General features: G+C 48.4%; 3 protein-coding genes across 5 annotated transcripts in view; 2 read left to right on the top strand and 1 right to left on the bottom strand.

Annotated features, from left to right (window-relative positions):
* hacd4 (3-hydroxyacyl-CoA dehydratase 4) overlaps positions 1–2,117 on the bottom strand; it is a 6,798-nt gene extending 4,681 nt beyond the window's left edge. For both annotated transcript variants that reach the window (XM_085442586.1, XM_085442594.1), the window contains exons 1-4: positions 1,575–2,117; positions 906–1,012; positions 136–263; positions 1–48 (exon numbers count right to left, since the gene is read on the bottom strand). The exon at positions 1–48 is cut by the window's left edge and continues 62 nt beyond it. In XM_085442586.1, coding sequence (XP_085298712.1) covers positions 1–48; positions 136–263; positions 906–1,012; positions 1,575–1,576 — 285 coding nt within the window. In that variant the 5' untranslated portion in view covers positions 1,577–2,117. The remainder of the gene's footprint in view (positions 49–135; positions 264–905; positions 1,013–1,574) is intronic.
* Positions 2,118–10,374: 8,257 nt separating this feature from the next.
* Positions 10,375–17,051, top strand: lg3h4orf54 (linkage group 3 C4orf54 homolog). Its single transcript, XM_085442536.1, has 2 exons — positions 10,375–14,966; positions 15,960–17,051. The coding sequence occupies exon 1, from the start codon at positions 10,750–10,752 to the stop codon at positions 14,944–14,946; it is 4,197 nt and encodes a 1,398-aa protein (XP_085298662.1). The 5' UTR covers positions 10,375–10,749; the 3' UTR covers positions 14,947–14,966; positions 15,960–17,051.
* On the top strand, positions 15,960–21,260 carry trmt10a (tRNA methyltransferase 10A). Of its 2 annotated transcripts, none has more exons than XM_085442558.1 (7): positions 15,960–16,042; positions 18,641–18,803; positions 18,875–18,946; positions 19,620–19,694; positions 20,288–20,437; positions 20,512–20,617; positions 20,783–21,260. In XM_085442558.1, the coding sequence occupies exons 1-7, from the start codon at positions 16,008–16,010 to the stop codon at positions 20,971–20,973; spliced, it is 792 nt and encodes a 263-aa protein (XP_085298684.1). In that variant the 5' UTR covers positions 15,960–16,007; the 3' UTR covers positions 20,974–21,260. The 2 variants fall into 2 exon arrangements, with proteins under 2 accessions (XP_085298684.1, XP_085298674.1); XM_085442548.1 differs by lacking the exon at positions 15,960–16,042 and adding an exon at positions 17,109–17,719.
* Positions 21,261–24,660: the final 3,400 nt, after the last annotated feature.

Genomic DNA, 24,660 nt, shown 5'->3' with positions numbered 1-24,660 from the left:
CTCCTCCAGCATGATGATCATAATCAACAGAAGGTTCTTCTCCATCACCTGAGGAGCAGGAAGACAGCGTGTCCGTGCATCAATCAAAGATAACAACAATGATAAAAATCATTAAACTTTGAGCTGCGTACGCACTTGGATGAAGCGAGGAAGGAGCCGGGCTTTCTCGATGCCGTCCGCAATGTGGAAAAGCTCCAGAATGGAGAGCAGCTGGCAGAGACTCATCACAAAGCCCACAGAGTAAAAGGTGTCGGCCAAAGCATCTGCAGTCACAAACAACATGTGCGGGATGCTCATCAGTCCTAACTTGGAAATATACTTCTTAGTCAACTTATGAAGCATTTGGAGCGATGTCTGTGTTTACTGGAAACTTCACTCAGCAACAGCAAATGAGCCTTTACAGAGAAACGAGCAGCGCGGTCCCTGTTTGTGTCCCACAGCAACCTCACGCAACAAGCGAACGAAGGCAAAGAAATGATACCACGTCAAAGAGCTCTGAGAGAAAGCGTTTAACATCAGGAGAAAACACAGTCTAACATGATGTGAGAGCGCTAACAGCCAGACTAGCAGGAGGCTGCTGCTCCATGAACTCCTCTGATGCAGCTCTGCAACTCAAGTTTTCACAGGAGGATTTGGGGGAAGCAGATAATGTCTGAATACCTTTTCTTAAATACATAAATTAGCTCGATGAGGCTTAATGAGATTTAAACGACGGCCTGATCAAACCGAGCCTGGAGTCTAAGCTGGGTGTTTTTCTATATCGGTCCATCGCTCAGGGTAGCACTGGCATCTTAGCGCCTTTATTATTTACTTTGACCTGCACAGCTGCTCCACAGACCGTTCACTTCCTGGAAAAGTCAGACTAATTCAGATTAACTGAGACTGGTAAGTTTTCCTAACCTTACCTTGGCCGAACATGAGAAACCTGGCGACAGTATTAGCCAGTATCCACGTGTGGCCACAGAACTGGAACAGGTTGTATGAGAAACTGTAGGCGAGTCTGAAGCTGAACCTGCAGAACAGGAATAAGGACACAGATTCGTTACTGTGGTTTACACAACGATGATGATGATAGAGGTGACAGCAGCTCACTTGCTAAACGTTGTGCTGAGGCACAGTGGCATGAATCCAGCCATCAGTGCTTGCTATCTGTGTGAGCTGCTGCACTCATCCCAGCGCTCTCTCAGGTCAGCTGATGCTTCCCTGCTCCACACATGCAACACAAGCTCAGCGATGCAGCAGCTTCCACAGTCGTGGCTCCAACACTGTGGAAGTATTTCCCCCTGCACGAGGCTCCCTCACTAAGCTGTCCTTCGGTGCTGACTGAGATCTTTAGTTATTCTGCTGTTGTTCAACCTCTACAGCTCTACTGCGGACTCTGGCCTGTATTTGTATCATTGTACGTGTTCAAATCTAACAGTCTGTTACCTAAAAGGTGTACATCTGTAATCAGATTACTTTTACTTACAGACCAGACTTGCATCCATCACTAGACGTGTGGATGCGTCTGAATGAGTGAGTGTAAGTAGCAGCAGATCCCAGAGAGACTCCTCACTTCCTCCGTAATCACTTACATTGTCCTCCTGAAGTCTCGTCTCCGTCCAGTTTGGACTCCTCCGAGTTCAGCGTGTGAGGAAGATCATGTTCCCCTAACCGGACACTCCTCCTCCCTTCACAAGAGAAAGCAGAAAGAACACACAGCGGCCAATCCGTGTAGCTTCCTCACGCCAGCTGCAGCACCCACGACTTCCCCACAGTAACACAGAAGGCTGTGGACTCCCGGGCAGCACTGACACAGGCAGACACGAGCATGTAGAGACGGGCGCACGCATACACAAGCGGTGAGTCACGGAACTACACAGCACATGAAGCCAGACATCATCCACAGTGGAAGCTGTGGCTACCGTGGAGGACAGCGTGGAACAAACTGTGGCTTTTACCTCCTGAAGCTTCCGTTTTATGTTTAAACACCACCTGGGTTCAACCTGCACCAATAAAGTGTACAGGTGTACCACACCGATCAGTGCAATCAGCTAACCAGACCAACAAAACACTAGAATGTAGCTGAACAGAAGCATCAGCTCTTCAGATGTTCTGTCTACAAAGGCGGGACAAAAACTTACACGTAACTGCATCTGTTCTCGGACAGCGCTGTCACGGATCTCTCTGTTTGCATCCACCGGTGACGTTACTGCCACCCTGCGGCTGAGGCTGGTTACTGCACAGACAGCTCCACTGGTTTCACACTGACAGAAACGCCCGTGAAGCTGCCTCCATTGTTCGGACTGTCCAGCTCACTTTAGCTTTTCTCCGGAGCGCATTCACCGAGCAGCTAGCATCAGCTAGCATCAGCTGGAGCATCAGCTGCTAAACCAGCTTCGGTGACCTGTCATCGTAACAGTCTCCTCGTACTAACCAGCCTGGTTAACGCGTGGTTTAGTGAACAAGTTGTTACTAACTCAGCCAAAGCTGACGGAGAGTGGACGGCAGCTCATCCGGTGTTTTAACCAAAAGTGATTAAAAAGGCTTAATGAGCAGGCTCAGCCCTTAGACTGCAACCTATGAGACTAAGCAGCGGTGGCAAAAGTACAGACATGCTGTACTCAAAGTACAAGTACAAATACTGATGTTAAAAATACTCCAGTAAAAGTCACAGTACTCATTCAACTTATTTACTCGAGAGAGAAAAGTAAAGGCTCTAAATGTGCTCAGAGTAAGGAAGTAAAGGAGGACGCTTCTATTTTGTCCTAGGCTGACTGAACCCTGTGCTATGTGAACATAATGATAGAATAATATCAGTAGAGGGGAACACAAACTTTAGTCTGAAGAAAAAGGAAAAGCAAATCTATCTGCTGTTGCCTCCGTTGTAGAGGGGACTTTGCCTGTAAACAGGAAGTCAGAGGTTGAAGTGGGTTCAGCAGGTGGGGAACCTGAAACTGGTGTCACGGCTCAGTGAACTGAATCAAACTCGCACTCATTTCTCCTGAGAGCTCCAGTAGGTGTTGTGTGCAGGCTGTGATCAGCTGGCCTGCTGCTCTCTGTGGATGGACACACCTGGATTCAACCAGATGTGAGCAGATGTTTCATCCTCCACAGCTCATCAGTGGATCTAAGCTCATCAGCTAAAATTCATATGACTCTGCTACATGTGATGCTAACTGTGGCCATGAACCCACGGCCACTGTGCACCTTTAAAGAACAGCGAGTTCTTTAGTTTTCACAGTACAGCAAACTAAGCTGTTTAACCTGCACTAACATGCAACCTTTAAGTATCACAGTTAGTCTAACTCTGTCTTGCAGCCGGTTTCACCACATAATGCCACATGCACGGATCCAATATCTGTTTTAAAAACATATCAAATACCACTGAGCAGTCCTTACAGTGACAAAAGCTGCTGGGATGAACCCTCTGTGGCCACAACATCTGTACATGCAGCACAGAGGGGGGCTCAGAAGGAAACAACATCAGCAATACACTGATAACTTTATTAACAAGGAAATACCCGACAGAAACTCAGGCAACATAAGGGGAGTTCAGTTGCAAACACCACCTCCTGCTCCTACGTGTGTTTTTCTGACAGCAGACTGGTGATGTGCAGCAACGCAATGGAGCCAGTGCAGCATTTAAACAAACGGGGGATCCTGATTGATCAGAAGCAGGGGTCTCCAGCTCCAGTCCAGAGAGCTACTGTCCTGCAGCTTTTAGATGCATCCCTACTCCAACACACCTGAAAAACAAGTATGCATCTAAAAGCTGCAGAAGCTCTCTGGGCTGGAGTGGTGGGGCGGCTCCGCTGTGTGGGACACCGAGGAGCAGCAGAGCTCTGCTGCTTAAAGGAAAAAGAGCCACTGTCCTGCCTTCACACAGTGCCACCACGTTCATAGGTGACAGGTTTTAACCCGAGTTTGCTGAAGTCTAAATGGACAACGCACAGAATAAACATCATCCTAAGTGCCTGCGACCTCTGAGCCTGCTGCAGCGTCTCAGGTCTAATAGTTGTGCACCCTGCTCGAGGTCTCTTACGGTGTGTCGGGACATTAGCACAGCACCACTAAGAATTATTGCAAACATGAAAACGGAGAAGCTCGACATAATGTTCTGGCAGAGACGCAGCCAAGCAGCACAAAACATCAGAAACAGGTTTTACTCATCGTGCAGTCATTACAAGGAGCGTGTGGCAGTTTCTAACTGAGGACGTTTTCAAGTCTCACTGGAAATCAGCCACAGAGAGGGGGCGCTACATTCTTCTCATGGGATTAATACAGCCCTAGATCAGGGTCGCCCTGCTATTCAGCAGCAAGCCGCCCCTGTTACACCTGTGAACATCCAGGCTTTGGACACTGAAACGGTGGAGGAGCACAAATACCTGGGTGTTCACTTCAATAACAAACTGGACTGGTCCACAAACACAAATGCACTTTACAAAAAGGGCCTACGTCGTCTCCACCTGCAGAGATCCTTGGGGGTGAACAGGACACTGTGGTGGCGTCTGCTGTTTTCTGTGCTGTGGTCTGCTGGAGCGGCAGAGAGGGACGGGGGGACCTCAACAAACTGGTCAGGAGGGCCAGCTCTGTCCTGGACCGCCCGCTGAAGTCCATCGAGGAGGAGAGGCTGTTGTCTAAGCTAACACCCATCATGGACAACACCTCCCTGCATGAGACTGAACACCGAGCTGCTCGAGCAGCAGTGGACTTTCACACCCACAGTGCAGGAAGCAGCGCTGCCACAGGTCGTTCTTACAGCAGCTGTCAGACTCTGTCACACACAGTTATCTTACTCAGCAGCTGCTTTGTTCACTGCACATTTCATGTTTCTGTGCATCGTTACCTGTTTGTACAGACTGCAGTTACTTATGTCTATAGGACCACTCTGAGGCTTCCTTTTATATTTTATATTCCCTTTGCTTCAAGAGCTGTGTAACACCCAAACCTCTCATCCATGGGATAATAAAGGTCTATTCTATTCTATTCTATTCTATTCTATTCTATTCTATTCTATTCTATTCAGGAAGTCTGCTTTGAAAAACTAACAAAACACCAGGAACAGAGGGAGCTGAGTTACTTTGTATGACAAACTGTTCCTGTGCCTACGTTTGTTCTACCTGTGGAAGAAAATGAAACAAAGAGCTGGAACAAAGAGAGCCGATCCTGCAGCTCAGAGGAGACACAAGCATGAGAACTACCTCTAAATCCTCTACAGACAAACCTGCCTTTATTTGGCACCTTCCCAGCATTACTGATCATTGGTTCAACGCTCTATGTGCTATTGATCCAGGCTTTATGGCAAAAGTAAAGTAAATAACACAGGTTGTGTTGTTCGTTTCTTCAGAAAGCTGAGCTATCATTTTAAAGCAGCGTTGGGACAGTCGAATGTTATAAACGTGTTGAAATAACTGATGTCTCCAAATCTGCCCTTCCACACAACGCTGTTTCTGTCCACAGGTCGGGTGAAATTTCAGCGTGTCACACAGTACGGTGGCCGTTTTAAACTGTGGAGCTAATTACTGTGAGCCCAGGAGCACAAACAAGTTATATTTAGCCAGCCTGCAGACTGGAAGTCCTCAGGAGATACAGTTACTTCTGCAGGACATATCGCAGCAACATGTGGTCACCCGTGCTGGGCCGAGCGGGTAACCCACCTCTGCATTTGTTAGCACAGAACCTGCTGCAGTCTGAAGCCTGTCTCCATGGCAGCAGCAGACATGGAAACATTGTAACACGCGGTCTTTCTCTGAGAAGGTTGACTCTGTTCACCTGGACAGTCTGACTGCAGGTTTCCAACCTTCTCAACAGGAGCTGAACCAGCAGCACTGATGAACAACAGGCAGCTTATGATCATTAGTACGCAAACTGTCACAGCTGCTGATCCTTGCATGAGTCCACAGAGAGGTGGGGAATCCCTCCAATCACAGCATTGTAGAGCTGTGATTGGAGGGATTTCTTCTCTGTTATTGTGGCACCATTCCTGTAACAGAGGCCCCGCCTCCATTCAGAGGTGTAAATGGCCTGCTTGACTCAAACCAGAGCGCTCCCTCTACACTACAGCACACTGACAGTGTGTGTGCTGGGCCTTGTATAGACAGTCCCATCTCTATTATTAAATGGTGGCTCCTTGGTGCTGCTCACTCCACCATCCACACACAGCCTGGCAGTACAGACTGTGCTGGTTAAACTCTCGCCTCACTGTATTCTGACTAAGCATAATTAATCACATGAATCATGGCTCTGTAACCATGACAGTGTTGGTGACACGTTTCTGTCACACACACATCTGCTGCACATCTGCAGACACATTCAGACAGAATCATGTTCATTTTTCATTCAGCACATTAATGAATGAATATCTTGATTTTCTCTGTGATTAACAATCCAGACGTGTAAGCATCTGGATGAGCTCTGCTGCAGCCCTGGGTATTTTAAACAGGAGAGGCTGGGTGTGTCTCAGATGGTTGAACTTTAACCTCAGTCCCACGTTCCTGCCTGTCCTTGCTGCTGAATGCCATCGATAAGATGACTCACAGAGGTTGGTCTGATGTTTAGATCAGAGTTTGAACTCTCCTCTTTAGAAGTATCCCAACTACAAACATGCCAAACCAGTGAGCGTTTGTTATCTACCCTGAGCCCAGTTCCTTATGTGCACCTGTTCAGTGAAGGTGATTCTTACTCAGTACATTAGTAACACTGTGACATATCAAATGTATTATAAAGTGTCACTTAAAAATATGCACACGTCTATTTTGCTTTGTCACTTATGCGCTCAGTCCTGTTGCACGTTTCCAAAGACATCGTCCCAGCCCCGATATAACTCCACCTGAACAGCTGAGATACACATCCACCCACATCCACCCACATCCACAGAGTCACTGTGGTCTGATTCACTCTAATTTGCACGGCTGCAGTAAAAACCAGCTTTGTTCTCAGCCTGAACTCTCGTGGAGTCTATTTAAGTAGTCTGGAGGAACAGTTTACATGCATCTTGAAGGACATTCAGAATTTGGATGTTGGATCCTTTTTGTTCCAGTCGAGATATTCATGCATCCCTAACATACTGTCAGCCTGCAGAGCGAGAGCGAAGTGCTCTAATAGGGTGATATGGTACTACAAGGTCATTAAGATAAGATGGGGCCTGATTATTTAAGACCTTGAATGTGAGGAGCAGGATTTTGAATTCTGGATTTAACAGGAAGCCAAAACAGGAGAAATCTGCTCTCTCTTTCTAGTCCCTCTCAGGACTCTTGCTGCAGCATTTTGGATCAGCTGAAGGCTTTCAGGGAGTTTTTAGGACATCCTGATAATAATGAATTACCGTTCAGCCTGTGTCAGACGGCTGGTGTTCAGCGGCTGAAAAGTGCGTCAGCCCACTGGGGAAATGCTCGATTACCAGTCAAGCCTGGATGGAGACGTAACCAAACAAACATGGAGGCCGAGGAAACTAAAAGAACTACACAAACAGAAACTACATAACATTTTTTAAAAAGAACATTAAATAAATAACAAAAGCTCTGAAAAATACATGAAAAGCAACCTTAACAGTAAAATGTAACTGTATATTAGAGGCACAGCCTTTAGAAGCATTAGTCTCTACATCACACTTATGAAAGGCTCCATAATCATTGTAACTGGATGTAACGTAACACGGACCAGTCTGACTGGAGCAAACATAAACATGAAGGCCAGCTGAGTCCCTGCAGGACGAGCGTTCAGGAGAAACGGCTCTTAATAATGTTCAGCCTGCTCAGACTAATGCAGAGGGCTGGTACCCTGAGTCCTGACTGAGGCTGTGGCTCGTCTCTGGTTTCTGCCTCCTGTGTTACACTGTTGGCCGGTGCTGAGGGAGGTTTTATTGCCCTCTAACAGCAGATATCCAAAGTTCAAGTTGCCAGCAGACCATCAGCAGTTACTCATGCACTCTGTGACCCCGGCTCCTTTCTGCAGAGGTTAACCAGGTCTCTTAATAAGATGCTACAGTATTCTCACATCATGGTGTACTCACAGCTGCTCTGTAAAACTCTGACTTCTGGCTTCTCGTCTATGAATTCAAATGTGCTAAAAGTCCTGTAGCACATTGTTGAGACAACACACGAATGAAAACAAGGCAAAGGACAAATGTCATATTTCTCCAGCCTAAGACGAGCTGATCCTTTCTAGGATCTCTATTAGCATCAACCTTTTCTTACTCAGGCCGAGGTTGTTTGGGAACACGACCTACCCACAGCTGACCAGTATTTACTTACCGTGTCACACATTCATGACACAAACAGCACATCCATGTTTGTCATGAGGCGTGGCATCCACAGTTAGCACACTCGTGTGTGTGTGACATTAGTATGGATAAACAATGAAGAACTAATCTTTTTTGGATGTCTTTGGTACGCAGCTGTAGCTCAGGTGGTAGCTCACCTGCCTGTCGTCACTCCTGGATTCCTGGAAGCACCCAGCTGGAACTCCACCTGCAACCTGTGCTACGCTCCTCTCGTTGCCCTTCGTGCATATGACCTGTGCACGATAAAGTCTTCTTAAATATCAGCTTGTTTTCTCCTCTGAGTTTGCTTTTGGGTGCGCTCACACATACTTGTGACACAAGCAGTGTTTGAAGCACCTGACATACACGGCTCTGATGGTCACTGGTGTCGCTACAGGAGATAAGAATGTGGAGAGTTTGGAAGATTGAGCAACCCAGGAAATGCCCAAGGTCAAAGGTCGTCTTCTCCTGGAGTGGGAAGAGATGCTTTCCTGAGGCCAAGCTTGAAGATGGAGAAGCTCAAAAGGAGACGAGAACAAAGACAGCAGATATTTGTTGAGCGATTTCGCCCTCTGCATGCATACAGACACATCTCTCTTTTCAACAACAAAAAAATAGCTGCTAACGGTTAGGAAGGACAAATAATTCCAGCTTTCAGTGAGTCATTAATATATTTCTTCATTTGTTCCCTCTTAGGTTTTGACAAACTGTAAAGTGACAGGAAGTGGATCACCCAGGAGCACATGTAGTCTCTGTGGATCCTTACAGAAGGCATCAGTGAGGTGCCCCTGAGAAGAGGATGTACACACTGAAAATACTGGTGATGCCAACACAAACTCCAGGGTGGGGCCGTGGATAAGAAGCAGACGTGTGTGAGATATACTCACAGTGGTTTCTTGAGAGAAGGATGGAGGTGAGCTCAGTGGAAAGACGCCAACCATCCAAAGCAGAGCCTGGCAGAGGCTCCGTGAGAGAAACTGGTGTATTGCTGGATTAGAGTCAGTTAAATTCTGCAGCAGAGCGTGGAGTTGAACTGAGTTACTTCCACAACAAACATAGTGTGTTAACACGATGCACCCTGTCAGCGTCCCTACTGCGGCCCTTCATCTGCCGACCGTGCCCTGTTTGTCCACAGGAACAGTACTCACGAGCTTGTTTTATTTCATGTGATAATGTAATATGATGGACACATGCTGCCTGTATTCATTCATCTCCATGCGTGTTGTGGGCGTGGCCAGTGGCTGTGCTGGGTTGTATCCATTGAAGGCAGGTGATTGATCTGGTGTGCTTATCGCCCACAAACACTGCTGTGATATTTGTCTGTGTGCAGCTGCGACATGCTGCAGCCTAAAGGCAGAGTTGTGTTGCTGAGGCCGGAGTGATGACTGGCCGTCTGCTTACAGGGTGGCGGCGCGTGTGAAGTGTAACTGACTTGTGGCATCGCCGGCTCTGGACTCTGTGTTTTCTGCCTTTTGGACACTGGACTGTTTTATCCTTTCGTTGTTATCGTTGTACTGATAAATTATTCTTTAGAATTTTATTGTGTGTGTTACAATAACCTATTTGTTTCAACACCAGTCTGTTAAAAGCACAGCTGAGCTGTAAAGTTGTGTTTTAGCCTAAACGAATCACTTGGACAAAAGAAAAATGTGTGATGTTCGAAGAAGAAGGAGGATTTGAAGTGAAGCAGCTCATGAAACGCTGGAGATGGTCTGTGCTTGCTGGTGTTAATCTCCATCATATGCTGATTTGTGGCTCTGTGACCACGTGACCCGACCTCCTCCTTCACTCCTGTCATTATTACTACTGTGGAAAAATCAGAGAGTCAGTTCAATACAACGTGTCTCAAAAGGTGAAGCAGACACAAAGATATCGAAGAGCAACAGAAAAAGCAAAGTTCAGAGTCAGAGAGACTTTATTTAAATAACATATTTTTAATTTGTTAATCCCAGAGGAAACTGAGTTGTCATAGTAACAAATATACATCAAACACTCATGTATGAAGTGAGTGTAGAAACAGAGACACTGATAGATATGAAGATCTATAGATAAATGGGCATAAATATAAAAGGAGAACAGTGGCAGGGTGCAGTTTGTTAACAGGTAACCAAACCCAGTTACTGACAACTACCTGTCTGAGAGGCTTTTAAGACCTCAGTCAGAGCTGTAACCACAGAGCTTGAACATGAAGTTCAAAGCAGGTTTGACCTCGACTGTCATTAGAAATACAGCTTTGTGGCTGCATTGGTTCACAGACTGAGAACCAGACAGTGGTTAATGTCTCTGCTCCTTTTTAGCCTACATGCTTCAGTCTACATGTGGCGATGAGCTGGAATGTCTGGAGCGCTTTGGTGACATCGGAGTCTGTCTGTCAGACTCAGACTATCTCTGCATAAAGGACGACGGAATCTTGTCCGACTCCATCTCTTGCATCTCCTGTCAGACACCAAATGTGAGCTCAGATCTGCGACTTGAGCTTCGCTGAGAAACGCTGTGTGGAATTATCGATGACACGTCACCAGGTGAGTGATCTGCCGACAGAAGATGGTCCCGAGGAGCACGATGAAAAGAAATACGTCGAGTTGGACTCAGTGGATGTGAAAACAGACCGACGCGTTTGTGAGACAAACCAAATGTCTGTGATTGTTTCCGACAGCGGAGCTGGAGCTCCGTGCGCAACGGGACGCAAACCCGAGGGCGACACTAAGACAGAGAATGGCACAGTTGGGAAACATGGAGATGGTGTTAAGCACCAGCACGCTGACCCGTCACCGCCACCGATTCCTTTTTGTGCAAACGCAAAGTCGGAGCGTTTCCACGAGCAGCACGAGGTGTCCAACACGGAAAGCAGCGCAAGCCTGCAGCCGGACGTGGATTTGCGCGCTAGTGATAATTATCTCGGGGAGACAAGTGAGCAGGATGATTATGAAGTGGACGATGGTATAAGTTTGGTGCTTTCTGATGACTGCATTCCGTGCGCCACGGAGGACGAATCCCATTATATTACCACGCACGAGATCCAGCTCTCTGAACTTTCTGACCACGAGGAGGACTACGAACTCGGAGTGGGCTCTTCCACGAGCTGGGACGTTGAAGAAGACAACCGGGTTTACTCATTTGCCGATTACGCTTCTTTTGATGCCGGGGGCGCGGCGGGCGCGAGGGGGCACGGCCGCCAGCCTGGCTCTCAGGGCGCAGCAGCAACAGTCAGCACTCTGCTGGAAAGTGATCCGCGCGAAGCGGCCAAATTCACCAGCTCAGATGAGAGTGTGTCAAAGCCCGAGCAGCAACGCTGCAGTGGCAACAGTGGCGGACAGATTCACCTGTCAATCAGAACCACCTCTCGAGCTATAAATGACCCCAGCAACATCCAAGAACAGGAAAAGATTCTCTATCATGCCAGGCGCTCCGGAGATGTGAGTCGCTATGTGTTTAGGGGAGTTGATGGGAAGGCAGAGACCTTGTGTGACACGGCGAAGTGTTTGGTAGCAGCGCCCAGGCGCGTACACTTTGGCGGCAAATTAAGGGGGAAAGAAGTCCCCGAATATTCAAGCGGCACGTCCAGTGCTGTCAGCGAGCTGGACGACGCTGATAAGGAGGTGCGCACTCTGACAGCCAGAGCCTTCAAGAGCCTGGCGTATCCTTACTTTGATGCCATTCATTTCAGCACCTCCAGCGAGTCCTCTGCATCAGAGCATGCCGTGGGGATAAACAGGTGGTCCACGTTTGTGGACCTGAAATATGGTAACATGAATGTGGACCAAAGTCTTGTGTCTCATCAAAGCTCAGCGGCCTCGTTTCAAATCGCCAAGAGCATAGACAAAAGGGGTTATAAGGGCATCATCAAAGCGCCCGCCAGCGAGACATTACCTCCCCACAGCGCAGCGTCATCTACAAAGAAAATAGAGCTGATGGGGAAATTTGGTCAGGGCCACAGCGGCGTCATAAGGCTGACAGAGACGCTGAATTTTCGTTGCAACGTTAAATCGGGAATTCCTGCGGGAGAACCACGCACTAACTTTGCAGGATCACGTTCCACGGATGAAGTTACCAACGCAAGCCAGAGCAGGGGGGGCGGCAAGCCGCCCTCTAAAACCATGGAAGACACGCACAAGAAGGCCGTGTTTGCTTCGAGTCTCATCAAAAATGTCATTTCTAAGAAAATGCAGTTCGAGCAGGAGCGCAAGATGGAGAGAGGCGAAATAAGCGAGCCGCAGCAGACGCCCTCTCCCAGCTTTCTGCGCCAGGAAAGCGACGACGTCAGAGCGAAGCACAACTCCAAGCTTTCCGACAGCAGCTCGGACTACAGCATAATGCGCGTGAATGAGTTAGGGGACATAGCGGATGCCAAGAGCGACTCTCGGAAGCAACAAACTGGAGTTGATACTAAAAAAGGCGCAGTGGACTCATCCAGAAGCACGCTGCATCGCAGCCAAAATAGCGCGTTCAGATGCTGGAAGGATGACGAGCTAGAATTTCAAAAGGATCCTGAAAACGATCAAACACCAGAGGACACGCTGGCCGAGGGGAGTCTGTACTCGGCGGGCAGCAGCAAACTGAAGAAAATGGCTCATTTATTTGTGCCAAATATCCAAATGCTGCCGAACGAAGGCGAAGCCACGCAGCAGAGCAGGAATTATTCTACGTGTGGACACGGACGTGGAGCCAAAGTACGCTCTGTCGCAGACTCTGCGACCACATCCAAGTCTCCAGAACTTCAAATTAACTTGAGGCGCGTCAAAGACGATAGCACCGAGCCGTGCGCCGTCTCCAAACTGCGCGCTCCTAATTTAGGCTGCAACATCATCCGAACAGATCACGCCAAATCCCACGCGCTTGCTACAGCTTTGAAGGGTGACTTTTCAGATAAAGTTCCACATTTCATGGTCCGAGACATTCGAGACAATAAGGGGAAGCTGCAGACTCCCATTTACCAAGTGAGAGACGTGCGTAAGCTGGTTAAAAGTTCGTATCACTTCGTTTCTTTGGATAACAACGAGAATAAAGCCCACAGCGCCTCCGCTGACAGACATCCAGAGCAAAACAAGCAAGTGCTCAATCAAAGCTTCAATACTGTGTCGCCTATAGTGATCAAGTGCCAGTCTGTGAACACGAGCAGTAACGGAAAACAATGTGGAAACCTTCACGGGGCTAAACAGGAGTCACCTGACGTGGACAGATCGTCTCCAGAGGGCGTCAAAAACGCATCAAGGGCAACAGGGAGCGCATCTCTGGGCCCCTCAAATAATGCCTCGCAGGGAAACACCGACCGAAGTGAAAGCAGAATATCTACAAAGAGGCAAGAAAAAGTATCGGACATCACTGATAAAAAGCCCGAGTCACAGGTGCCAAACCAGGCGGCTCTGCAAAAACTGCAGGCTGCCGTGAAAACCATGGAGCAGCTCTATGTATTTGAAAAGAACGAGTGGAAGAGGAAGAACGAGGCTCGGCCGCTGACAGACAGCCACCTGCTTTCACTGATAGCGTGTGAGGAGCATCCAGGACACGGAGAGGAGACTGCATGGACGCCCAGCGCAGACAAGTCTGCCAGAAGAAACTCCCAGTCCAGCGCAGACAAGCCCCCAGCAGGACGAGCAGGTGACAGCCTGCTGAAGCAGGAGCAGAAAGACCCACTCAAACCCCGCCCCACATCAGTGGGCTGTGATGACAGGCCTAAGTCAGTGCAAGCCCCCAGCAGTGTCAAGGCCTCCAGAACTTCAAAGACATCCCAACCGAACACCGTCACACAAACACCTTTCAGCACCAAAACCTTCGTCCCCAAACCGCCCGCATCATTCAGCATCTGTGAGAGACGGTCAGCTGGGAACGAAGACGCCGACGTGAAGGAGGCCGACGGGTTTGCACACGAGTTTTCAACTGACAGTGAGAACTACCTCGCTATTCCAGTCAAGTCTCAGCCCAGCAAAGGCAAACAGCCACCTGATAAAGCGTCCGTCTACACGTTCACCCGGTCACATCCAGCCACACCTTCAGGACACCTGGAACCTGGGCTCAGAGGGCACGAGGAGCACACAGCTAGTTACTCACCAGAGATCCCCTCAGCTACTATCTACCACTCTCTGCCACTCGGGATGCCCGCCAATCAGCCACAGGTCTACTGCTTCTCTCCAGCAATCACCCCGGCTCCCACCCTGGACCCGTTCCAGGCCACCCAGAGGAAAATGCTGCTGGATCCCAGCACTGGCAACTACTACCTGGTAGACACACCAGTGCAGCCTGCCACCAAGCGTCTCTTTGATCCAGAAACGGGTCAATATGTGGATGTGCCTATGCCACAGCCTCCCATGACACCTGTGCCCATGCCCATCTCACCTTTAGCCCTCAGTTCTGGCATTTACGGCCACACGTACATGATCTACCCGGGTCTCGTGCCGACGCCGTCAGTGATACCTGCCAGGGCGCTGCTACAGTCGCAGATGTCAGTGCAGGCAGAGGTGGACAGCAGCGATAAAAGCTCCTCGCAGCAGACCGAGGGCATGCACGTGGAGAGTCCTTTCTACATGTCCACCGGAAAGTCTTCCCAGGTAGCCTCAGGTGTTCAGGCTGCTGCTAACAGGCCACAGCAGGGCTTCTCTAGCATCAAGCAGCCTGTCATCAGCATCAGCTCCCAGCAGGGGCCCCGGATCATCGCCCCCCCCTCATTTGACGGGACGACTATGAGCTTCATGGTGGAGCACCGATGAACGGCAGGTCGTCTGGACAGGTGAGTATCTGACTGCTTCCCTTTTACCGAAGCATGTCTGAGGGCGCAGTGGAGAGTTTTACATAACTAATCTCAGAGGAATCATTTATTTATAGGATACACTGAAATATAATGTAGCCTAAAAGCTGCAAACTGCAAACTATGGAGACAGTAAGTCAGTGAAATGATCCGTGCAGTAGTTCTGAAAACATGGTGACAACAAAAGGAGGAGACAGAGGCTCACAGCACATCACATGTAGTTACTGCAGCTGATTTTATGGATGAGTTATCAAACATGTTTCTGCACACCATCGTGACCCACACTGTTCTCACCTGTCCGTGCTCGCAGAACAACGAGGGCGTCTCATTGCCAGCCTGAGGAAAAGAAAATAAGAATAAAAACTATAAATCAGAAAACAATATGGGGACTGTTTCACGCTTTAATGAATGTTTGCATTTCCTAAAAATGATGCTGACACCACACGTTTCACTTAATGCATGAAGTCAGTGATCTAACAGGATGCTGTGCATCATATCTAACAGAAGAAGAAGAGATGTGGAGTGACTGTAAAGCAGCTGCAGCTAACTAACACTGATAGATATCCTGTAAAATGCGATATCACAGCAGAGATGTGGTTGGATCAGCTGTGTGTGTGCAGCCAGAGTGAAAGGTCAGGCAGGCATTCATGTGAGGATGGAAAAGCTTCAGCTGCTGCTGGGTATCAGCAGCCGGGCTGGCACATCCTGCAGGCTCAGGCTCTTTTTATAGGAGCAGCAGGGTGAGGTTCACGTGGCTCTGACGGCTGAGCGGTACAGTGAGGGGACATTTGGAGTTCCCCTCCAGGGTCTGACCCACATACTGGAGCGCTCACTAACGTTTTTAACGTAAACAGATAGTGTGCGGTGGAAAGGCACTCGCTGTTCTACAGAATAGGAGGAAAGCTGTGCGACAAATGTACAAAACTGTTGACGTGTGCTTAAGACTCTGACGTGTGTTTCTTTGTGTCCCCACAGGGCCGAGCTGTAAGCTGGACGGTGTGGACACACTCACACAGGAGCTGAATGAGCCGAATCATGTGTAGAAACCAAACTGTGAGGTTGTGAAATCGATGAATAGTTACTCTAGTCCAGCTGTTACACTTCCTGAACTTTGCAGATGTGTGTGACATGAAGTTATGAGACGTTATGTTCAAACTGAGGTTGCTGTTTGTGGTTGCACGTTGGAGTTTGTGCAGTGGGTCTGCTGGACAGTCCGTTTTCTTCTGTTGGAAACATGACAGGTTACAGAGCTGGAGCTTTGCTGAGGGTTTTTCTGCTGACTGTTTTACTGTGACGTGTTTAGTGTCCTGTTACAGATATACAGCAGAAGCATCAAACATACGTTTCTACCCAAGCTGATAATATTTTATACTTTTGTACCTGACTCTCAGCTTTGCTGCTGCACTGTTATCAGAAAAAGAGTCGAACAGTTTCCTCTCGTGCCTCACAAACACGACGTCTGTGTTTGTGTATTTGTGGAGGATAAACCACCTCTGAGTTCATTCAGTCTTAAGAGTGGACACTGCTGTTTCTTAGAGCTCCATGGTCCCGATGCTACAGTGTTGCTGTCTTCTCCTGGGGATTTGATCAGATTTGGTTCGTGTCATGTTTCTGGTTGTGCATGATTTGTCTTTCTTTTTTTAAACTTTTGCATAAAGTAGGAAATGTTTTCTATAAGTGTGAAAGCATTTCTGCACAGCAGGGACTCTGCTGCCTCAGAGCAGAGTCTCTGCTGCACACAGTAAATGTTGAAGGTAGATGAAGGTGGTGGACAGACGGGAGCGTGGGAATAAAGAGGACCCGTGGATGAAACGATAAATGTGCAAAAACAACGAGGATGACTGTAGCTGTTTGCACAGCTACAGTGTCAGGTTCACTTTTACTGTGAAAACTGAATAAACAGGAAAACTCTGACTGACTCAGTTTATAACAACTAACAGTGTCACAGTTATGTTTCACGTGTTTAAATGCTATGTTTGCAAAGATAAGATGTTTACGTTGATTAGTGGATGCTAAAGGGGAAAGCGAGACGTGGAATAATTAAAGACATGAAAACTATTACAAATACTAACGTTTCTAAAGCTTCCTTGTTGTTACAGGACATAACTGTAGAATAATGTTCCCGTCCTGAGAGCGGAGGACATTTATGGATGTGCAGTAAAATCAGATTAATGGGTCTGTCTCTCTGAAGGCAGTAAAACCAAACAACACGTTTTGGTAAAAATAAAAGTACAAATTGTGATCAGATGCTGTTACTGATGAAAGCAGCGATGTTTCCATGAAACCAGAGTGAAAGTAAATGTATCTGTGTCGGTTTTATGAAATCTGCTTCACTTTGTTAGTACGGCCGGTAGAGGGCAGCACTGCATCTTAACGCGAGCTTGTGACGCGCATAAAAAACGTCACAAATGCGCCCAAACAAAGCGTGGACTCGAGGTGAGCCGCTCGTTCGTCTGTTCGTCGGTGCCAGGCTAACTGACCCGTTTTAGCCCACATTACAAAGTCATTTAAATGCCGCCAACGCGGCTCCTGCACGCCAGCAGCGCAGACATGACCACAGCGGTGTGTTCACAGACGGCTGACGACACCACGGGAAAGCCAGCTTCGGCGGAGGAAGACCAAAGCGAGAAGGCTGTGAGCAGTCCCGGAGACCCGGAAGACCCGGTTCTGTCCAAGAGGCAGAGGAAGAAACTGCTGAAGCAGCAGAAGTGGGAGGAAGAGCGCGAGCAGCGGAAGTAAGCTGTGGCGCGAAACACGCAGAGAAGTCACGGTGTTCTGGGAATCCATCCTACCCGTTGTTTCTACGCATGCGCACAACATGAAATTCAGTGGCGAACCTACCTTTGTGAATATAAGCTACAAACATACTCTGACGGGTAAAATTAATTGCCAGAGCGTCCTACCTTTGTGAATGTGAGCTAGAAGCATCATTTTACAGTAAGAATTCAGTGGCACGTCATCTTACCTTTGTTAATATCACCTAGAAAAATACTCTGACAGGTGAAATTACGTGCCAAACCATGCTACCTTTGTGAATGTGACCTGCAAGCACACTTTAACGGGTAAAATGAAGAGGCAAACCGTCCTGGCTTTATGAATGTGAGCTACAAGCACACTCTGATGGGCACAGTTAAGTGGCAAACTGTCATACCTACTTACATTTGTGCTGGAATTACTGTGTGACAGCAGAAATGTGCATAAACTACTTACAGTAGGACGTTTTGCCAGAACAACGGCCTCCACGGGCCTGCTGAGCTGTTACACTGTGATCCACTGTGAGATGAATGTGCATGCGCACAAACAGGCGTGAGATTGAAAGCTCGTGCTGACCTTTGTCTCACACACCTCGCGTCCTTCGGTGTGTGTGAGACTGTCAAACAAAAGGATGCTGCTGCAGGACACCTTTATGTCACATTTCTCTCCATCCTTCCTCCAGTCCAAATATCCTCCCCTCTAAATCAGTATAGTTAATAATGGCACCAATGATCCAGTAATGAATTAGTTATCAGGTAAAACACAGACTGGCTCAGTGACCATCGGCTCTGACCCACTCTGTCCTGATGTGGAGGTTTGAGCTTCCCACAGTGGACCCAGTGTTCAGTCCATGCAGACCAAGCCCACACACGTGCTGAACATCATCCTCGCTTTCATGGCAGGCAGAGGCGAAAGGAGAGGAAGCAGCAGCGTCGCCTGCAGAGGCAGAATCACCAGGAGGGCGGGGAGGTCCAGAGCGCCCGCAAACGTGCGCGCAGAGAGGCCACGCCCAGCTCTCTGAGGCTGGTGGTGGACTGCAGCTTCGATAGCCTCATGCTGATTAAGGTAACCGGGTCAGAGGTGTAGGCGCTGCGACTGTGCTCCCAGAGTTCCCAACACACTGTCTGTTTCTTCAGGACGTGCGCAAACTTCACAAACAGATCCAGAGGTGCTACGCAGAGAACAGACGGGCCTCGCATCCAGTGCAGGTTGGTGCCGAGCACGTAACGATGATAACGATGTTACTGCGTTTGTTTTTGTGATGACGTTCTCAGTTGCTCGGAGCAGCCCGTGGACTCGTGTGAAGGACACGAGCTCGTGCTTGTATCTGCACGTGAGGACCAACCCCCACACTGACCTGGCTTCAGTTTCACATGCACAGCATGAAGTTCACGGGTGGATCTGTGGCGTGTTTAGAGGGTGGTGAGATTCTGACACGTCTTTGAGCTGTTAGTGGTTACCTCCCTGTTTACCAACCACACGCTGTCCTAGCCTAGCTTATAAAATACTGTCCTAACTGTGCAGAGCTGAAAATACTTACAGTGCAGAAACTTTCCTCGAGCAATAAGAACACAGACGGCACTGAGGACGCTGCAGCCACGTGGCGTCAGGTAGCACATGTGCTCATGTTTACACACTAACAACTCTTCCTGGTCAAGACTTCTGACCACAGCTGAGCCAACATCTGGATGTGGATGTCGCTGCGACATGCTTTGCATCCTCTGGATGAGCTCCATGATGAGATGCTGAGCACTTGTTGGTCTCCATCCCAAACCGTCTCCACTGGCTTTGGGTCGAATATAAAATAAGAAGAGTAACAGGCAGTAATAACAGTTTTTCATGTGGCGTCAAACATCTTCTAACTCCTTCTCACGTGTCCAGTTTTACCTGACAAGCCTAGGAGGACAGCTGAGACAGAGCATGGACGAGAAGGACAAAGGCTGGGTGAACTGGAAGGTGAGCAGTCACACGTCCAACAGAGGTCTGGAACCTGCACAACGTTATGTCTGATTTCCAGTTTATTAAGTTCATGAAACGGTGGCGTCACCTGTAGTTCACACCCACAGGATGCTCAGGAGTCAGCGTCTGCCCTCATCACTTTATATCAGCTCCATCTGCACACGATTAACATGAGGCCCTGCTTCAGAGCAGGGAGCTCCAGGCCTCGAGGGGCCTGCAGGTTTTAGATCTCACCCTGTGTCAGCACACCTGACTCACATGAGTTCATTTCTCATGCTGAGGAGGTCATTTACACCTGCAGGACACTCGAGGCTGGAGTTGGACCCCTCTGACTAACATTTAAACTTGACATGAGATGGAGGGCTGTGACGATGCATGGATTTTATTCTAGATACCAAAACTCATGACCCAGGAAACATGAATTTGAAACGTTAGAATAAACATGAAGTAATACAAATTACAGTCCAGAATAAAAAGCTTGATGATTGGGTCCATGAGCTGCTCCGAGCTGACGATGACCACGCTGAAGATGCTGTGTTCAATGCCAGCAGTTTGTCACATTGATTGGTTGGATGCTGTGTGCTGTGCAGGACATACACATTAAAACGGAGCACTACACTGAGGTCGTGTCCCAGGAGCAGCTGGTCTACCTCACCTCCGACTCTCCCAACGTGCTGACGGAGCTGGATCCACAGAGGGCGTACGTCATCGGAGGCCTGGTGGACCACAACCACCACAAGGTGTGCTCGGCTCCAGACCCGCTGTAGCGTGTGGGCGTGGCTGCGCTGGCTAACCTGTCGGGCTTTGTTTGCAGGGACTCACCTTTGAAAGGGCCACAGAGCTGGGCATCAGCCACGCCCAGCTTCCTCTGAGCAGCTTCGTCAAGATGAACAGTCGGAAGGTTCTGGCTGTTAACCACGGTAAGGAGTGGGAGTGGCTTCACCCGCTGCTCTTACTCAAGTTTAATGTGCAGATATTTAAAGGATTATGTTTCCTGTATTGTGGCTCCTCCCTGCTTTAGCCCGCGGAGCGGGGAGGAGCCTCAGCTGCTGCCTCTGTGGTCTGAACGGCGCTCTCTCCTGCAGTGTTCGAGATCATCCTGGCGTACCTGGAGAAAGGCAGCTGGCAGGAGGCCTTCTTCACAGTCCTGCCTCAGAGGAAGGGGGTGGTAGCAGTCGGCCGGGACGCCACAGAGCCTCCGAAAAAAGACGACGAGACGGACTCTGATTCTGACTCTGACCCAGAAACTACAGCGCAGACGGAGCAGCGAGCTTAGCGTTGGCGCCGAGCGGACAATGCGTTTGTTTTTTTACGAGATGGTTTAAAGAAATTTCTGTTTGTTGAAAGTTTGAAGTATTTATTGAAAAGATTTCTCAGTTAATGTTCGAGACGTGGGCAGTGCAGCTGTTTGCTGTTGCAGCTGACAGATGCCACAGGGCGCGGTCCCCTCTGTACAGCCATCGATGATGATGATGCTTCAGTCTTCTACTGTTGGAGGACGAAGCACAGAAATGAATGTGAGCAACAAATAGATGATGACTTCCATTAAACGGGTCAAAGAGAGTTTGTTTTATTTTGTAACAAGCAGAAGGACGATGCATTTACATGATACGTGTTCAGGAGGTTCCCAAAGGTAACGGCTGTGATATGTTGAGTATAAATGTTAGTCTGGGTTGTAGGAAGTAAGCCTGGAAGCTGCAGTATCCATGGTAACGAGTAAATCTGACCCCAACCCAGAGGGGGGCGATGACCTCACCACAGACGCTCTAAGGAGCAGCAGACTGCAGCGTGTGAGAAGCTGCTGAGGGTTCAGACCTTTTCTTCTGCAGCAACACGATGCTGTGATAACTGTTTGCACTGCTGTGCACGGAGGAACAGCTGGGCCTCACCACTGACACGAGCACATTAGTTTTAATGACGTCCATGGTAGGAAGTAGGATCCCGCACAGTCTGCGTCAGGACTGTTTATCACGCCATCGATCTCTGCAGCCCGAGCTTCACACGAACGCCGACCCTGCAGTCTGTTCCATCCTGCAGGTCCAAACGAATAGAAACACAGATGTTCTGGGTCAGTTTGGTCCTCTTTGCTGTAACGTGTTCGGTGCGTCTCAGCACACACTGGCAGCTTTGTTCAACCGTTTCTTTCACTCGGTCAAAGGCAGCAGGTGGCAGGAAGAGCTAATCACGTCTCTGTGCAGAGTCTGTTCCAGCCTGTACACGTCCTCCCCCACTTGGGGTCACTGCTGTGTGATCACTTTTCCTGGTAAAACATTTTTGCTGTCGTTTGAAATCGACTGAAAACAAAAGCAGTGACTTATTTACAGTTACGGACACAAACAGTCTAAAGATGGAGAACGTGTCAGAGCGATTCCCCGTGTGTGTGAAACAGATGTTTCTGTGCACGTGTTGCTGCAGGACATCACAGGTGAGTGTAAGGCACAAGAAAAGGTGATCTGACAGGAAGTCCCGAGACAGTCTGTGTGCATGCCTCTCAGGCTGATCGGTTTTCTCATGGTTTCATTAGTGGCTGCATGTCGTGGCTGCTGTGGTAAAGCTATGAGGAGATGGGTTAGCAGGCAGAGGGTGCCACTGGACAGGCCTGACACATTCAGACCTGCAAGCAGCGTCATTCTATGGGCAGAAATCTGAAACTGAATTTGAATAAGTTAGATTTGAATTTGAATTCATGGCTTGAAAATGATCATCACTAAATTGAAATTGCATTTTATCCTTTAAAAATTCAGCTCTCGAATAATTTCAGTTTCACTTCTCACCGTTCAGTTTGGAATTTAAATTGATGGATTTAAATCCTTGTCGTCTTTTCCTCCTCAAGCTCATCTTAAGCTCTCAGAGGACCATATGACCCCAAACACAGCAGCTGCTACTCGTGGTCCCTCGGATATTTCTCTGAATAGAAACCAGAGCCTTTTGTAAGGTAAAGACCCTGAAGTAACACTGGTGTGTGAAGAAGAAACACCCTATGTCTATTGCAGCATAACTAAGGGAGGATTCAGGGTCACCTGGTCCAGCCCTAACTATATGCTTTAGCAAAAAGGAAAGTTTGAAGCCTAATCTTAAAAGTAGAGATCGTGTCTGTCTCCTGAATCCAAACTGGAAGCTGGTTCCACAGAAGAGGGGCCTGAAAACTGAAGGCTCTCCCTCCCATTCTACTTTTAAATACTCTAGGAACAACAAGTAGGCCTGCAGAGCGAGAGCGAAGTGCTCTAATAGGGTGATATGGTACTACAAGGTCATTAAGATAAGATGGGGCCTGATTATTTAAGACCTTGTATGTGAGGAGCAGGATTTTGAATTCTGGATTTAACAGGAAGCCAAAACAGGAGAAATCTGCTCTCTCTTTCTAGTCTCTCTCAGGACTCTTGCTGCAGCATTTTGGATCAGCTGAAGGCTTTTCAGGGAGTTTTTAGGACATCCTGATAATAATGAATTACAGTCGTCCAGCCTGGAAGTAATAAATGCATGAACTAGTTTTTCAGCGTCACTCTGAGACAGGATATTTCTAACTTTAGAGATGTTGCACAAATGGAAGAAAGCAGTCTTACATATTTGTTTAATATGTGCATTGAAGGACATGTCCTGGTCAAACATGACTCCAAGGTTCCTCACAGCGTTACTGGAGGCCAAGGTAATGCCATCCAGAGTAAGAATGGTTAGATTCTTACTCTGAGTCAGATGTACAGTGAGAGTAGAAGAAAGAAAGAAAGAAAGAAAGAAAGGAGAGGCCCTGGTCCATAAGATGTTCAGTTCCCACATGCAGCAGAACATCGACACCATCTCTGGTGCCCGTGGGTCAGAGTGGACCCTGTTCTGTGCCTCCATTGTTGAAGCAGCTGCATGTGGTCATAAGGTGGAGATGATAATCCCTGGAGCACATGGTGGACACTGGAGGTGAAACAGGAGATCAGTCAGGTTGGGTTAAGGCGGCTGACAGGTACCAACCTGTGGGAGGGTTTGCTGAGTCAGCGATTATGTCAGGTGACTCAGAGGCAAAGCAGTATTGCTCACATGGTGTGGATGGGTGCTGCGGACTGAGGACACAGTCAGGTGATGGAGGGAATACTTCTACATCAGCGGCCCCCAACCCCTGGGTCACGGAGCGGGATAGGTCCGTGAGTCGCTTGGTTGAGGCTCGGGTGTAAAATATATGGTTTTCAGGGTTTTCTTGTTATTTTTTGTCATTTTCCTCGTTGATCTGGTTTCCCTGGGTCTTTTCTCGTGTGTTATGAATAAATCTTTTTGGTTGTCGTGGTTCACACTGCTATGTAACGTCACATGGAGCTGGGCTGTGTTGGCAGACTAATGATAGAACTGTTATATAGCCAGAATCTGATGCGTCAGTCGATAGAAAATGAAGCTGCGCTTGCAGAAGCTGCAGCAGGTTTAGAACCTCTGCTCACTATAAAGCACCTGAGTCCCTGTCCCCTGCAAAGACTGTGAGTCACCATCTTCCACATCACCGCACACAGAGATAATGCTGCCTGCACTCGTCCAGGCCACAGTGCTAACGGAGCATCGTTGTATATCTTGCCCTCTGGTTGTTTCGGCGGCTAAACTAAACGGTGAGTGAATTTGAAATTTAGGAAAGGGGACAAACTCCTCTGATGAAAGGAGCCCGTTTACACAAACTATTTAGTCACATTTCCAAGGATCCCAATAAACCAGCGAAGAAACTGACTCGCTGTCCTGTGTCTGCTGGAACTACATGGTTGTGTCGTCTGTGTGGGAGGCTGGATAGGTGACCAAATCCAAACACACACATGTCAGCGTGCAAGGAGAGACTCAGACAACACAAGATAAGAAAGGGGGAAAATCCTGTGCAGGCCTGCAGTTCCCCCAGGCCTCTGCACCACAAACATCAGAGCTTCTAGCCTGCAGTGCCGCCTGTGTTGTCCCCGTGAAGGAGCGTATGAATGGTGGACTCTGTCTCGTTCAGCTGCTCCCA

Source organism: Copadichromis virginalis, linkage group LG3 (genome assembly GCF_057382275.1).
Source record: "Copadichromis virginalis isolate Kocher_CV1m ecotype Utaka linkage group LG3, C_Virginalis_male_GT1.1, whole genome shotgun sequence".
NCBI classification, from domain to species: domain Eukaryota; kingdom Metazoa; phylum Chordata; class Actinopteri; order Cichliformes; family Cichlidae; genus Copadichromis; species Copadichromis virginalis.
The sequence above is the reverse complement of the archived record's forward strand: the minus strand, read 5'-3'. Positions and strand labels throughout refer to the sequence as shown.

What these genes read in the sequence shown, in the direction of transcription:
- trmt10a (XM_085442548.1), top strand. Translation starts at nt 17,496, where the DNA reads ATGCCGCCAACGCGGCTCCTGCACGCCAGCAGCGCAGACATGACCACA. An exon ending in ATAGCCTCATGCTGATTAAG is followed by an intron (nt 18,804 to 18,874) that starts GTAACCGGGTCA and finishes CTGTTTCTTCAG; the next exon opens with GACGTGCGCAAACTTCACAA. An exon ending in GGTTCTGGCTGTTAACCACG is followed by an intron (nt 20,618 to 20,782) that starts GTAAGGAGTGGG and finishes TCTCTCCTGCAG; the next exon opens with TGTTCGAGATCATCCTGGCG.
- lg3h4orf54 (XM_085442536.1), top strand. Translation starts at nt 10,750, where the DNA reads ATGACACGTCACCAGGTGAGTGATCTGCCGACAGAAGATGGTCCCGAG.